Source organism: Somniosus microcephalus, chromosome 19, assembly GCF_052327205.1.
Source record: "Somniosus microcephalus isolate GS21.2 chromosome 19, FLI_Smic_1.0, whole genome shotgun sequence".
Classification (NCBI taxonomy): domain Eukaryota; kingdom Metazoa; phylum Chordata; class Chondrichthyes; order Squaliformes; family Somniosidae; genus Somniosus; species Somniosus microcephalus.
In genome coordinates, this window is record NC_141005.1 from 28183121 (window position 1) to 28199101 (window position 15981).

General features: G+C 43.6%; 1 protein-coding gene across 2 annotated transcripts in view; it reads left to right on the forward strand.

The window, feature by feature from the left end:
- grk3 (G protein-coupled receptor kinase 3) overlaps positions 1-15981 on the forward strand; it is a 283814-nt gene that overhangs the window by 229725 nt on the left and 38108 nt on the right. For both annotated transcript variants that reach the window (XM_085961459.1, XM_085961460.1), the window contains exons 14-16: positions 5404-5470; positions 7248-7348; positions 13612-13678. In XM_085961459.1, coding sequence (XP_085817585.1) covers positions 5404-5470; positions 7248-7348; positions 13612-13678 — 235 coding nt within the window. The remainder of the gene's footprint in view (positions 1-5403; positions 5471-7247; positions 7349-13611; positions 13679-15981) is intronic.

A 15981-nucleotide genomic window follows, 5' to 3' on the forward strand; every position in this document is an offset into this window, starting at 1 on the left:
GGGACTGCATTCTGGATAGATGGGCCCAGTGTCCTCCCTCATCTTAATTATATTGTGACTAATCAGATCCCAGAAAAAAAAACACACATCAGACAGGCACTTTGTGCCATAGGGGAAGATTTTTCTCTGTGGAATGAAATCGTAAACACATTCTTCATAAATGGGTTTACAATTTTGCAACTGCTAGTGCGCTAGGGAAATCGTCCCCCTGTATGTACTTCAGGAGTGATGCCAGATGCAGCTATTATTAAAGAGTGAGATAGATTGTCTATGGATGTACAAAGAATATAGCCTGGTTCCTCTTGTTTGGTTTTTTTTCTGTTCTAACTTGACCCTATACAGAGTCCAACTCTGACATTATAATGTATTAGATATAATCTTCTGTAGACACTGCTGTTTTGCTTTCAAGAAATCCATCTTTTGGTTTCACATATCGCTTCACTAAAACAGTTCAGTCTCGGTGAAGTGGAGTGTATTTCCATCGGACATCATTTTCTTTTACTGCCAGAACACTATAAACCATGTTTATTTGCACAGATCCAGTGACTTGCTTCCACTCGTTAGAGTGGTAAATTATGTATCCTTTTAGTTCATTTTCCAGGTGGCCTCAATCGGAGATATCCAAGCTTTTGTCTTCATGCGCATACCATGGAGGGAGGTGGTGGGGTGCTGTCACGCAAAATTTAAAGCCATGTTCCCATTAATTCATTAATTTTTTTTCTTCTTCCCTCCCACATGGCAGCTGTGCTTTATTCTGCCAGCGCAATTCACACCCCATCTAGAGCCAGCCTTTGTTTCTTAACCTGTCCCATTACCACCTCCTCTCGCCTTGAATATATCTCTTAATGTCTCTCAATGTCTCTTAACCTCTCCTGCTTTCTATCCTATCACTGACCTTCCCTTTTGTTCTTTCATCCCCTCCCCCTTTTCCCAGCCCCTAAACCTGCTTTCCATTTCCTGCTTTTTTCCAGTTCTGACGAAAGGTCATCGACCTGAAACGTTAACTCTGTTTCTCTCTCCACGGATGCTGCCCTGGGCTGCTGAGTTTTTCTAGTGTTTCCTGTTGTTATTTCCCATTAATGAATCCCATGTATTTCAAGTTGCTGCTACCAGTATGATAGCAAAATACTGCAGATGTTGGAAATCCGAAATAACAACCTTCCACACCAGTGCTTCAGACATGTCTTCCTTTTTCCGCAACCGAGGATTCCCCTCTGCCGTGGTTGACACTGCCCTCGACCGTGTCAGTTCTATCTCCTGCACTTCTGCCCTCACCCCTGCCCCTCCCTCCCGGAACCAAGATAGGGTCCCCCTTGTCCTCACCTTTCACCCCACCAGCCTCCACATTCAACGGATCATCCTCCGGCATTTCCGCTACCTCCAAAGTGATCCCAGCACCAAACGTATCTTCCCCTCCCCTCCCCTTTCAGCATTCCGTAGGGACCGCTCCCTCCGAGACACCCTAGTCCACTCCTCTATCACCCCAAACAGCCCTTCCTCTTCGCCTGGCACCTTCCCGTGCAAGCGGAGGAGATGTAACACCTGCCCCTATACCTCCCCCCTTCCCACTGTCCAGGGCCCCAAACACCCCTTCCAGGTGAAACAGCGATTTACTTGTACTTCTCGCAATCTAGTATACTGTATTCGCTGCTCACGATGCGGTCTCCTCTACATTGGGGAGACCAAACGCAGATTGGGTGACCGCTTTGCGGAACACCTCCGTTCAGTCCGTAAGGGTGACCCCGAGCTTCCGGTCGCCTGTCATTTTAATTCACCACTCCATTCCCACTCGGACCTCACCGTCCTTGGCCTCTTGTATTGTTCCACGGAAGCTCAACGTAAACTCGAGGAACAGCACCTCATCTTCCGATTAGGCACTCTGCAGCCTTCCGGACTCAATATCAAGTTCAACAATTTCAGATCATAACCTCTGCCCCTATTACACATTTTTTCTTGTAATTTTTCCACTCCTTTCCCCCCCCCGACCTTTTCCTTTTGTTTCTCTCTCACACCTGGCAGCTATCTCTTGCCCTGCCAGTACACTTTACACCTAATCTCAGCCTATTACCATCTCGTCTAGCTCTTTTACTTCTTTTGTTTCTTTCACTTCTTTTGTCCGATCGCAGCCCTGCCTTCGATCTATTTACTTTTCTTTCCAGTTTTGAAGAAGGGTTCGACCCGAAACGTCAACTCAAATTTCTCTCCACGGATGTTGCCTGACCTGCTGAGTTTTTCCAGCATTTTCTGTTGTTATTGCTGCTACCAGTAGATGTTTGTGTACCGATCAATGAGGCAACAGCACTAAAATCAACCCTTTCCAAACCTATAGGCTCACAAAATTCAAACAGCAAACCAGCAAATAAGAAATATAAGAAAAAACAGAACTGAGTTGTCTGGGCTTTCGGGGCTGAGCCAAGGCTCAGAGGCCACATGTTGCACACCCCCCAACCTAAATTACGGTGCCGAGAAGTATGGAATTTTGGGTGTTGGTAGCTTCGAGGAAACGGGATGTTCATGCCCAGCGGCCTCCAAAATGCCTTTATTCCACAGGTGCAGTGGAATAGAAAAATACTGTATTTTGTTTAATAATTCAAGTAAATTTAAGTCCCCCATGATTTAGTTTTTATGAAAAAATAAAAGTGAGCAAATAAATGAGCAAAACCAGGGATAGTGGGAATGCACTTTCTCAGCTCAGCACAGTCACGATTCTGAGAGCAGTTTTAACTAATTCTTCTGCATTCTCTTCACAAAAAAAAAGCCTGCCGATGAGGCATGATCCAATTCTTTATAAATGTGGTATGGGAGGCTGGGCTTCAGCAGGATCCTGTGCTGTAGAAGCAAAACACACTCTTTGATGTTGCCCTTTAAAGAGCTGTGCAGAGTGATCCAATAAAGAAAAAGAGATGGCAGTGACAGCAGCAGCGACCTCCTGTGGGATGCTCCATTTCGATTGATGTGGGCTAGGCCTTGAAGTGTCATGGAGTAAAAGTCAGAGAAGCCAGAGAGATCAGAGAGGGGAGAAAAAAAAGAGTCCTCTTGCTATTAGACCCTTAGTCAGCAGAGCAGCAGGAGAATAATTTAGGCAGCATGTCAGCCACTGAACCTCTGGGTTAGATGCACGCCCTCAAGTGGAGTCTGGTGCAACAGGACTGCTGCCTGGTGGCTCCAAAGACAAATTACATTTTGTTTTTAAAATAAACTCTAACCCATTCAGTATTTGGAGTGCTATGCCAACAATATATATTGCTAAAGAAAATATCTTTTAGGAACACAAAAAGGGACAATAAGCCTATTCATAGATCAAACCCAGCTACAGTAAATAAAAACAGAAAATGCTGGAAATACTCAGCAGGTCAGGCAGCATCTGTGGAGAGAGAGAAAGAGAGTTAACGTTTCAAGTCGATGACCTTTTCGAGTTGCAGTAAATCTAGTTTATTCGGGACATACCTGTACTGTGATTGAAGAAAAGTTCAAATTCCACACTGCTGAAGTATATTCACAGATGCTGTTAAGATAAAAAAAAATCTGTGCTTGCTCCCCAGAGGGCTTTTTGAGTAAAGGCATTATCCAGTCTTTTTCTGTACAATGCAGACTAGAAGGTCCCAGGTTCAATCCTCAGTCTGCAGTGATCTCAGCTGCGGTAGCAAATGAGGCACTGCAGTTGGCTTCAGTGACCTAGGCAAGGAAGGGAAAAATTAGCCAGGGTTTCTGTTTATGATTATTTACTGGTCCCTGCTGGAAAATCTGTATATGTGGCTGTCCGGTGAGAAAAGCATTGGCTTAGCTGTGATGCCACGACCCTGTAGTTGAATAACCGGCTGACACTTACTATTTCGGCTCATACTTGAAGCAGGGTACTAAAGGGCTGCTGGTGGCCATGCAGCTATAGACCAGCAGAAGTCTTGCATTCAGCAGAAATGGGGATTGGATTTGAGTTTAAAAAAACAAAGATAAACCTGCCACGGCAAGTGGAGGCTGCATTATGGCCTAATTTATTTTAGTGCTCAAATTTTCTCCCTTCCTCTCCTGAAGGCATTATCTCTTGCTGGGGTACAGTACCAACAGTTTTGAGTGCCTTTTGGTATCACACCCAAGTGACGTTCTTCATGTATGAGCTTGGGCATTGTGTGTTGCCAGGCTAATTCAACCATATCACAAGCTGATCCATGCTTGGGCACTTTTTAAACAAGAGTTATTGGACAGTGGTCAGGAGCAGAAACCCTGGTTGACTTTCCCCTCCCTAACCCAGAGGCGTTGGCACCAATTTCACTGCTGAGATAAGTAACTCAGCATGGACCAGAATTGGACTTTTCGACTTCCTGGTCTATAGGGCTCATTTCCACACTGGGCAGTGCATCTACCAACTGAGCCAATGGGGTGCCCATGTTGACATACTTCATCCTTTGGTCATCTCTCTGTACCCCGTTCCTATGTAGATCAAGCTGGAGGCTCTACTCTAACCACAACACTTTTTACATAGGATATACAGCACAGATACAGGCCATTCGGTCCAACCAGCCCATACCGGTGTTTATGCTCCACTCAATCCTCCGCCCGTCTTTCCTCATCTAACTCTATCAGCATAACCCTCTATCCCCTTCTCCCTCATGCTTATCTAGCCTCTCCTTAAATGCATCTATACTATTTGCCTCAACCACTTCCTGTGGAAGCGAGTTCCACATTCTCACCACTCTCTGGGTAAAGAAGTTTCTTCTGAATTCCCTATTTGATTTCTTGGTGACTATCTTATATTGATAGCTTCTAGTTTTGCTGAATTTTAATTACCATACTTCAAAAAAATCAGAATGAAAACGTGAATGTGCCACTGCTGTATTAACAGCATAAGACATAGGAGCAGGAGCAGGTCGTACAGCCTCTCGAGACTGCTCCGTCATTTAATCAGATCATGGCTGATCTTCAACCTCAACTACACTTTCCCGCCCGCAGCTGCACAATGCATATAACTGACCTGCATTGGAGTCCTAAAGCAAAGAGGACACAGTAGATTGAGAAGGGGCATAAATTTGAAATGGGAGAATGAGTCAAATATACAAAAATAACGCATGCAAAAGGTAAAAGGAGCATTTTTGGGTCCTTTTCTTAAAACAACAGTGTCAAAAATATATACAACCAAACAGTAGTCCTCTTTTCATTCTCCATGTGATCCTTGGCATATCACAGGATGCTAGCCTTTCAGCCTCAAAGTGTCCAACCTCCCAACAGAAATTTCTGGTGTTAACATTTGAGTTGCTAAGTTTAGCAACGTTACAGACTTCCCCTTTCCTTTTGCCCCCTTTCCCCCATCATCCCCACACCATTGACCATCTGGTCAGTGACCTGTTAGCAATGTTCCAGTCAGTCTGTTAGATGTCTAATAATAAAATTTATTCTTTCTCCCATTAGGCACAGCCCATTCCGGCAGCACAAAACGAAAGACAAGCACGAGATTGACCGCATGACGCTCACAATGGTAAGAAAACAGATCGCTTAACAAAAACGTCATTCACAAATATGAGTGAAACAGGAAGATTCCCTAAATTGGATCAGTCATGCTGCTGAGCTGCTTCAGGACTCTGTCTAAAAGCTGCTGGAACATTATATTTAGACTGATATAATCTGTTAACTCGGGTTATTAGGAAATAAACATTTTGGGGGAAAAATTCAGTATCGCTCCGTTTGGGGTGCCATTAGCGGCCGTGCGCAAAGTTTAGCGCCTGGCGCTAATTATCGCTTCCGATGGCAAACTTGGCTTTTATCGCCCCTGGAGGTGATTGGAGCGCTAAATCAGATGCTTCACACCTGTCTTAAGGCGCAAAGGTCGAGGACCGAGGCGCTACCTCAGAGCGCTGGCGAAGCTCATGTGATGTCAGTCAGCAATGGAACACAGACACACTGGCTCCGGCCAGTTCTTAAAGGGGAGTTCTGACGAAAGGTCATCGACCTGAAACGTTAACTCTGTTTCTCTCTTCACAGCTGCTGCTTGACCTGCTGAGTTTCTCCAGCATTTTTCTGTTTTTATCTTAAAGGGAGGGTTGATTTTGCTCTCCATCCACATCCTGCTCATTGCAGCCTTGAATCTCGGCCTGGAGAGACCTGTACATCAAATCCGCTGGAAAGAACAATGGAGAGACCCAGGGAAAGAGCTCAAAGTGTAGCCCCCGCAGTCTCTTCTAAATAGATACAAGGAAGGGCAAATCAAAATTAACCTGCAAAGTGCTGCTCAGTATGCAAAACTCCTTCACACAGCATTGAATCTCTGCAGAAGTCTCTCTCTCTCTCAGAATGCGTGGTGCAAAAATGTCACCAACAAAAAAAGGCAGGAAGTGGTCGCCTTTAAATAGCGCTGCCCCAGTCCCTTCCTGACTGCAAAACGCTCCCCTCAACCTGTCGTTGCTAGCGGCAGGCGGTAAGGCAGGGGGCGCCACTCAATATCCGGTCCAGGGCGCTACTGGGGCGTTGCACGCCCAACTGACGTCACGATCTGCCGGCACAGGAGATCGTGGCGGTAGTGTTTAGCGCAGCCGCAAAATGTCTAGTTAATTTCGCGAGCGGCGCAAACATCGCCGCGCCCAGGCGCTAGTTGCTTTGCGCCCCACTAGCGCCCTCTTAAGGTGCTAACGGGAGGTGCAAACAACTGAATTTTTCCCCCTTATAGCCAACTTTGATCATTTGATTTAATATTTGTTTTTTCAAATAATTCTTGGGCAGCTTGGAAACACCAGCTTAAAGGGCTATGAATCCTGTTCCAGCCATTTCCATACTCACTTAACCTACTGGGTGAAGTTTCTCCAGATATCAGTACTGGTTGAACAGAGGGACACCCCCCTTGGAACTGTTTCTTCTGTTGGGCCAGTGAAGGAGTAATACTGACAGCTCTCTCTCTCTCTCTCTCTCTCTCTCTCTCCCTCAACCAACAGCATTAAAGCAGTTTATTTTTCTCATTGCTGTTTGTGGGGCCTTGCTGTGTGCAAATTGGCTACTGCATTTGCCTACATTAGAACAGTGAGTACATTCCAAAACAACTTCATTGGCTATGAAGTACTTTGGGATGTCCTAAGAACGTGGAAGGCACTCTATAAATGTAATTTCTTCTTTGGTTCTGCTGCTGAATTTCTCAGCAGTGTTGTTTAATGTCAGAAAATCCTGACTACATTGGAGTAGTTGAGAGGAACGTGGTGAACTTCCATTCCACATATACTAGAGCCCAGGACTTCAAAGGTGTTTAATTTTTCCATTTCCTTCCTCAGAATGTGGAATTACCAGATTCTTTCTCTGCGGAGTTGAAGTCTCTTTTGGAAGGCCTGTTACAGCGAGATGTTGCCAAGAGGCTGGGATGCCTGGGACGAGGGTAGGCTGTAGTTTTCTGCTTTTCTTATGCGAGCGTGTTAGAGGCCAGTAGCAGTATGTGTTGAGGATGTGGTTTCTCAAATGTGAATACATCAAGATAAATGGTGGTTGGCAGTGACTTTAAGGCTATAATTCAGCTTTGTCATTCTGATGCTACTGGAGCTAAAGCTGGAATGCTTATCCCCAATGTGCAATATGATGAAATTGGTTACATGATGCTAAATAAAATATAGCTAATATGGGTTCATGAAGGAGATGTCTTGCCAATTTAATTTATTGGTTCAGTATGAGAGTGTGACAAAGGAGCTTGATGGGGGTAAGGCAATAGATGTGGTGTACTTGAACTTAAGTAAGGCCGTTGATACAGTTCATCGGTTAAGTCTGCTACTAATAATAAAAATAAATAAAGGAGGACTCGGTGAAAATATTTTATAATGGATATTGGTTGACCAATAGAAGCCAGCGGGTGGTGGTACAGGGATAGTCATCAGCCTGGGAAAATGTTACCGGTGGGTTCCACAGAGGTCTATTTTGGGTCCTCTTTTGTTTAATATCTTCATAAATGATCGGAAGCTTGGAGTCATAGCACAGTGGTTACATTGCAGATGATACAAAGCTAATGAAGGTGCTAGACTGCAAAGCTGAACAGGATAAGCTGCAGGAGGATTTGAATATGCATGCAATTGGGAAGATAGCTGGCAAATTAAATTTGGTGTAGAGAAATGCAAAGTGCTTCATATTGGGGAGCTGAAATTCCAGGAAGGGACTATTACTTAAATGGAAATAAAATAATGCATATAGAAAATGAAGGAGATCTGGGGGGTCCTGATTGTTGATAAATTGAAGCTGTCGCAACAATGTGTGGTGTCAGTGAGTGAAGCAAATCAAATGTTTGGATGTTATCAACAAGTTAATATTGAGGCGAAAAAGTGAAGTCATCTTGCCACTTTATAAATCATGGTGCGCCCGCATTTAGAATACTTTGTACAATTCCCTCTTATTCCTCTAATCTCTATTGAAGTCATAACCTGTCCATTGAGACCACATTCAATATGTTTGGTTCCTGGCTGTTCCACGCGTTAAATTAGAAGACAGAATTCTTATAGAAGATTGAGTAAATATGTGATCTAGTTCCACTCATAATTTATATCTCCAGGAGCCTATTTTGAAGGATCACCCTTTATTGTATATCTGTGAACCAACTGCAAACTGTCGGATATTGATGATGTTTGATAGGATAATGTAAACGTTAGTTTGTCAGAAGAAATGTTCTTCAAAATTCTATTGCACTGTATCTTAATGCCAGGGCTACTGATATCTTGTTGCTCAGAGCCCGGGTTAATGTTGGTATCTTATTGCTTAGTGTCAAGGTTACTGATGGTATCTTGTTGTTTGGTGACAGGTTTATGGAGAATATCTTCTTATTCATTGTCAAGGCTAACGATGAAACGTTCTTGTTCGGTGTCAGGGTTACATGCTGATATCTCGTTGCTGAGTGCCAGGGACACTGATAATATCTTCTTATGCAGTGCCAGGGTTAATGATAATACATTGTCGCTCAGTGCCAAACTTAATAATATCTTGCTGCAGGCTAATCAGTTATTTTGCTTATTGCTGATATTAGTTATATGTGCCTGAAATTACAATATTACCTTGGTGCTCAGTATCTTTGTTACTGATAATACCTTGTTAGTCAGTACCAGTGTTAGTGAGGATACTTTGCTCAATTCCAGGACTAGCAATATCTTGGTGCTCGATGTCAGTTTTAATGATTGCTTGTTGCTCACTACCAGGGTAACTGATTATTCCTTCTTTCTTATTCCAGGGTCAATGATTATACATCGTTTTCAGTGTCAGGGCTAATGATTATATTTTGTTGCTGAATGTCAGCATTACTGATGATATCTTGTTGCTCACTACCAGGGTTCATTATATTTTGTCCCTCAGTGTCGGGGTTGATAATTATGTCTTGTTGCTCCATCCCAGGATTAATCATTTCTTGTTGCCCACTGCCAGGGTTAATGATGTATCAGGACAAGTTGAGAAGGCATAGAGTACAAAAGCAAGGAAGTTATGCTAAACCTTTATAAATCATTGGTTAGGCATTAGCTGGATTATTGTGTCCAATTCTGGGCAGCACACTTTAGGAAGGATGTCAAGGCCTTGGAGAGGGTGCAGAGGAGATTGACTAGAATGGTACCAGGGATGAGAGACTGGAGAAGCTGGGGTTGTTCTCCTTAAGAGGAGGAGATTTGATGGAGGTGTTAAAAATTATAAAGTGTTTTGACAGAGTAAATAAGGAGAAACTGTTACCACTGGTAGGAGGGTCGGTAACCAGAGGACACAGATTTAAGATCATTGGCAAAAAAAAAAGAGAGGAAATGAGGAATTTTTTTACGCAGTGAGTTGTTATGATCTGGAATTCACCAGCTGAAAGGTTGGTGGAAGCAGATTCAACAGTAACTTTCAAAACAAAATTGGTTATTTGAAAATTTGCGGGGCTATGGGGAAAGAGCAGGGGAGTGGGACTAGTTGGATTGCTCTTTCAAAGAACCGGCAAAGGCACGGTGGACCAAATGCCTCCTCCTGTGCTGTATGATTTTATGATCTTGTTGCTCACTGCCAGGGTTACTGATTAAATCTTGCTGCCCAGTGCCAGGTTAAATGATTACACCTTGTTCCTCCATCCCAGGATTAGTCATTTCTTGTTGCACAGTGTCATTGATGATATCTTGTTTCTTCTTGCCACAATTACTAAAGATATCGTGTTGCTCAGTGCCAGGGTTAACTATTATTCGTAATAAGGTGGATGAATTCGCTGCACAAATGGATGTAAACGGATATGATATAATTAGGATTACGGAGACATGGCTCCAGGGTGACCAAGGCTGGGAATTCAACATCCAGGGGTATTCAATATTCAGGAAGGACAGACAAAAAAGAAAAGGAGGTGGGGTAGCATTGCTGGTTAAAGAGGAGATTAACACAATAGTAAGGAAAGATATTAGCTCTGATGATGTGGAATCTGTATGGGTAGGGCTGAGAAATACCAAGGGGCAGAAAACATTAGTGGGAGTTGTATACAGACCCCCAAACAGTAATGCTGAGGTTGGGGATGGCATTAAATGGGAAATTAGAGACGCGTGCAATAAGGGCATAGCAGTTATCATGGGTGACTTCAATCTACAGAAAGATTGGGCTAACCGAGTTAGTAACAATAATGTGAAGGAGGAATTCCTAGAGTGTATACGGGATGGTTTCCTGGACCAATATGTCGAGGAACCAACTAGAGATCAGGCCATCTTAGACTGGGTATTATGTAATGAGAAAGGATTAATTAGCAATCTTGTTGTGCGAGGCCCCTTGGGGAGGAGCGATCATAATATGATAGAATTCTTCATTAAGATGGAGAGTGAAGTAATTGACTGAGACTAGGGTCCTGAATTTAAATAAAGGAAACTATGATGGTATGAGGCACGAGTTGGCTAGGATGGATTGGGGAATGTTACTTAAAGGGTTGAAGGTGGATAGGCAATGGCAAACATTTAAAGATCACATAATAATAATTCAACTTTATTGTCATTGTACAATGCACAAGTACACGAACAACGAAATGTGATCTTGCAAGCTCCCATGAGTCCAGTACAAATAACATTAACATTAAACGTAAATAGCACCGTCCTGGGAGAAGCAAAGCCGCTGCGTCTGTGCGCGCCGCCATTCCATTTCCACCATTCCTCCTGTCTGACAATCTTCAGCCACATGGATGAACTACAGAATTTGTTCATCCCTGTTTGGCGTAAAAATAAAACAAAAAAGGTGACTCAACCGTGGCTAACAAGGGAAATTAGGGATAGCATAAGATCCAAGGAGAAGACATATAAATTGGCCAGAAAAAGCAGCAAACCTGAGGATTGGGAGCAGTTTAGGATTCAGCAAAGGAGGACAAAGGGATTAATTAAGAGGGGGAAAATAGAATATGAGTGTAAGCTTGCAGGGAACATAAAAACTGACTGTAAAAGCTTCTGTAGACTTGTGAAGAGAAAAAGATTGGTAAAGTCAAGCGTAGGTCCCTTGCAGTCAGAATCAGGAGAATTTATAATGGAGAACAAAGAAATGGCAGACCAATTAAATACATATTTTGGTTCTGTCTTCACAAAGGAGGACACAAATAACCTCCCAGAGATGTCGGGGAAAATAGGGTCTAGTGAGAGGGAGGAATTGAATGAAATCAGTATTTGTAGGGAAATGGTGTTAGGGAAATTGACGGGATTGAAGGCCGATAAATCCCCAGGGCCTGATAATCTACATCCTAGGGTACTTAAGGAAGTGGCCCTAGAAATAGTGGATGCATTACTGGTCATCTTCCAAAATTCTATAGACTCTGGAACAGTTCCCATGGATTGGAAGATAGCTAATGTAACCCACTATTTAAAAAAGGTGGTAGAGAGAAAACGGGGAATTATAGACCGGTAAGTCTGACATCGGCAGTGGGGAAAATGCTAGAGTTCATTATAAAAGATGTAATAGCAGAGCACTTGGAAAACAGTGACAGGATCAGACAAAGTCAACATGGATTTACAAAAGGTAAATCATGCTTGACTAATCTACTGGAATTTTTTGAGGATGTAACTGGTAGAATAGATAAGGGAGAACCAGTGGATGTGGTGTATTTGGACTTTCAGAAGGCTTTCGCTAAGGTCCTGCATAAGAGATTGGCGTGCAAAGTTAAAGCACATGGGATTGGGGATAAGGTACTGACTTGGATAGGGAACTGGTTGGCAGACAGGAAGCAAAGAGTTGGAATAAGCGGGTCTTTTTCCGAGTGGCAGGCAGTGACTAGTGGGGTACCGCAGGGATCGGTGCTAGAACCCCAGCTATTCACAATATATATTAATGATCTGGACGAGGGAACTAGATGTAATATCGCCAAGTTTGCAGACGACACAAAGCTGGGTGGGCGTGTGTGCTATGAGGAGGATGCCGAGAAACTCCAGTATGATTTGGACAAGTTGGATGATTGGGCAGGTGCATGGCAGGTGCAGTATAATGTGGATAAATGCGAGGTTATCCACTTTGGTGGCAAAAACAGGAAGGCAGATTATTATCTGAACGGCAATAGATTGGGAAAAGGGGAAGTGCAACGAGACCTGGGTGTCCTTGTGCACCAGTCGCTGAAGGTAAGCATGCAGGTGCAGCAGGCGGTTAAGAAGGCAAATGGTATGTTGGCTTTCATAGCGAGAAGATTTGAATACAGGAGCAAGGATGTCTTGCTGCAGTTGTACAGGGCCTTGGTGAGACCACACCTTGAGTATTGTGTGCAGTTTTCGTCGCCATTATCTGAGGAAGGATGTTCTTGCCATGGAGGGCTGATACCTGGGATGGCAGGAATGATGTATGAAGAGAGATTGGGTCAATTAGGCTTATATTCGCTAGAGTTTAGAAGAATGAGAGGGGATCTCATTGAAACTTATAAAATTCTAACAGGACTAGACAGACTAGATGCAGGAAGGATGTTCCCGATGGCGGGGGAGTCCAGAACCAGGGGTTACAGTCTAAGGATAAGGGGTAAGCCATTTAGGACTGAGATGAGGAGGAATTTCTTCACCCAGAGAGTGGTGAACCTGTGGAATTCTCTACCACAGAAGGCAGTTGAGGCCAATTCATTAAATATATTCAAGAAGGAGTTAGATATATTTCTTAAGGCTAAAGGGATCAAGGGATATGGGGAGAAAGCAGGTACAGGGTACAGAATTTGGATGATCAGCCGTGATCTCATTAAATGGCGGAACAGGCTCAAGGGGCCGAATGGCCTACTCCTGCTCCTGTCTTCTATGTTTCTACAGGAAACTTTGGTTTATCCGGAGGTTGTATGTCCGGAAACCTCGATCTAACGGCAGAAATCAGCAGCCGTTTTGTTAGGTTTTTTTTTCTTCTCCTAGCATTTTTTTAAACAGTCAGTCTCTGGAAAGCCTCTCTGAAGCTGTTGCTAAGCTACAGAGACGCTTCCAAGGTACGGGCCGACTGTTTACAAGCTGTTGCTAAGCAACAGTGTTTGTTGTCAGATACGGAGATGAAAACCTCCGTATCCTTCAACATTAGTGCTGGTCTGTCCGGAAGTTTTCATAGATCGGCATCATGCCGGTCCCGTCGGTGCCGGATATCGCGAAGTTTCCTGTATTGTATTTTGTTGATCAGTGCCAGGGTTAATTGTGCTTTATTGTTCCGTGCCAGGGTTACTGATCATATCTTTTGTTTCTACAGAGCGGTAGAAGTGAAAGAACATCCTTTTTTTAAAGGCATTGACTGGCAGCAAGTCTACTTGCAGAAGGTAAGAAACGGCTCATTTTGTGTGTGACTTTAGAAACAAGTGAGGTGAGAATGGTGCATCTTGAATCGTCATTGCACAGTGATGAAGTTTGTATGCCACCAACATGTATAGGAAAATTTAGGCTTGTATATAAACTTTACCTTTCTGCTTCATTTCTTTAATTGTGTCTTCTGCTTTGCAAATTATTTCACCTGCTCTTTAGTTCCCTGTCCCTAACCTAAGAAGGCAAGCAGGCAAACTGTTCCTCAGCCAGTATCTCACATCTGCTCAACAGCTCCTCAAGCCCTGCTCCACATGCAGTCACACAATAGCGCAACACTTTTATGCACGACCAGGTTACAGTTAACTTCCCGTATCACATCCGTTGTTTGTAACTCTCTGTTTCCTCGTGCAACAAAGATACATCCCACAGCCTCCTAAATAAGTGTCAGTACAGATATAGCCAAGTTAGCTGAATAAGAACACTGTGGGGCAAGTTATTGTATGCCTCTTCACAGAACCTGCATTGGCAAACGCTTGCAGAGTGAAACATGAATTTTATATACAATTGTTGGTCACTGTTTACAGAAGGAAGCCTAGAGCATACAGCTGCATGAACTCTGTGGAGTCACAGAGGAGCTCAGTACATCTTATCAGTTCTAACTCCCAGTCACAGCTAACCCACCATGTTCCCTTTCCTTTTTGTTGATTTCCCCTTCTGGTCAGTGAAATGCATCTGTTCAACTGCAGATTTCTCACTGCATCCAAAAATCCTGACTCTCACTGCAAGAGATTTTCGATATTTTGAAATACTTATTTTACTGATTTATTCATGAGTGATCTTTACAGGAAGTGTGGAAAAACCACCTGTGCTAAACCTATACAAGGGGATGGGCCCACTCTGTGTAGGTATTAATTGAGTCAAGAATCCAGCTGTAAAATCAATTATGAACTGAGGCAATGCCGGTGGTATGGGAGGACTGGGAGTTACGAAGAGGCGTGCAATGCTAATGGATGTCCCTGAAAGGCATCTTGGTGAATATTTCAGCAGATACTCCAACATTCAATGTTTTCATCTAGCACCAGGACCTAGCAAAGTTGAAGGAAGCTCGTGGGCAATGCACTTGTGTCTTTTACCCATGAGTAGTCCGTGCTTTCATCTCTGCATCATGTCAACTAGCATCTTCGGCCTGGCTCAGAGATCATTTCATCGCAGAAGCTAACAAGTCCTCTCAAGTCTGGTCCACTTTTGCCACCTGAAATATCCGCTCCTTTGGTGGGAAGTAGTCTGATATTGAACGTTTCCTTTCCTGGAAACGACTTTGTGTCCCTCTCGGAAATGTGTGAAATGTTCATTGTCACCTATATGTCCAGGGTTTCCAAGTACTTACTGGCCTATGGGCCCAGTTAAAACTGGCCCAGGCATGACTCGGACTGACTTGTAGTGGAAGTTAGATGTGCTCGGCTAACTCTGTCTGGAAAAAAATACACCTTTGGGGTCTAAGCCTTGGCTTGTGGTATGTGTATACATTCCTCGGAAGCTGCATGCTCTGAGAACTGGATGACATCTCTAGATGACATTACAGAGCAATTTCTTGCTCTCTGCTTCCATTCCAAGGTTCACCAATTACATGGCATTGGCAGAGGGTTCAGAGTAGAACAACAATTGATGATATAATGGTAAATAACTTGGCATATCCTTTGCTTTCCAGTTGTATTGTTCAGTGTCACTAAAGCTTTAAACCGTGACCGGTTACTTTCTTCATCAATAGAGCAACTCTAAAGGTTTTACTGGAGGCTGAATGTAAAAACGTAAGCTTGTGTTTCCTGTGCTCAGTGCCTACCCTCAAATGGGTTGCAGAGCAAGAAGAAGCTGCTACTCTATAATGGAACCACCATTCAATTGTGTATGTGTCCATGCTGTGATCAGGAGGATGGCGCAATGCATTCACACATTTTCTGGTGAGATGTGTCTAACCATGCCACTTATGAGGGGCTTCTAGTACCTGCTGCCCACCTACCAAGGGCTCAAACCCACTCTTGTAAGTTTTTGAATAATCAACTGGCAATTATCCTCTGGGTGGGAGGGAAGAGGTAAGCAAGGTCTGTTTGGAAGTCAGGTAACTCAAATGATTCATGTCTGGCAACTGAAGTTTGAACCCATTCAGTCCTCCATGGCGGGCTTGATAATCCAATACTTTGGACAGACAGGTCTGCAATACTACAAGACATTGTTCATGATTGATGAGTCAACCTGGAGCGCTCGTGAAACCTGACCAGGGAGATTTGTCATGGAGGCAAGGATTCTTCCCATTCAGCTGCAG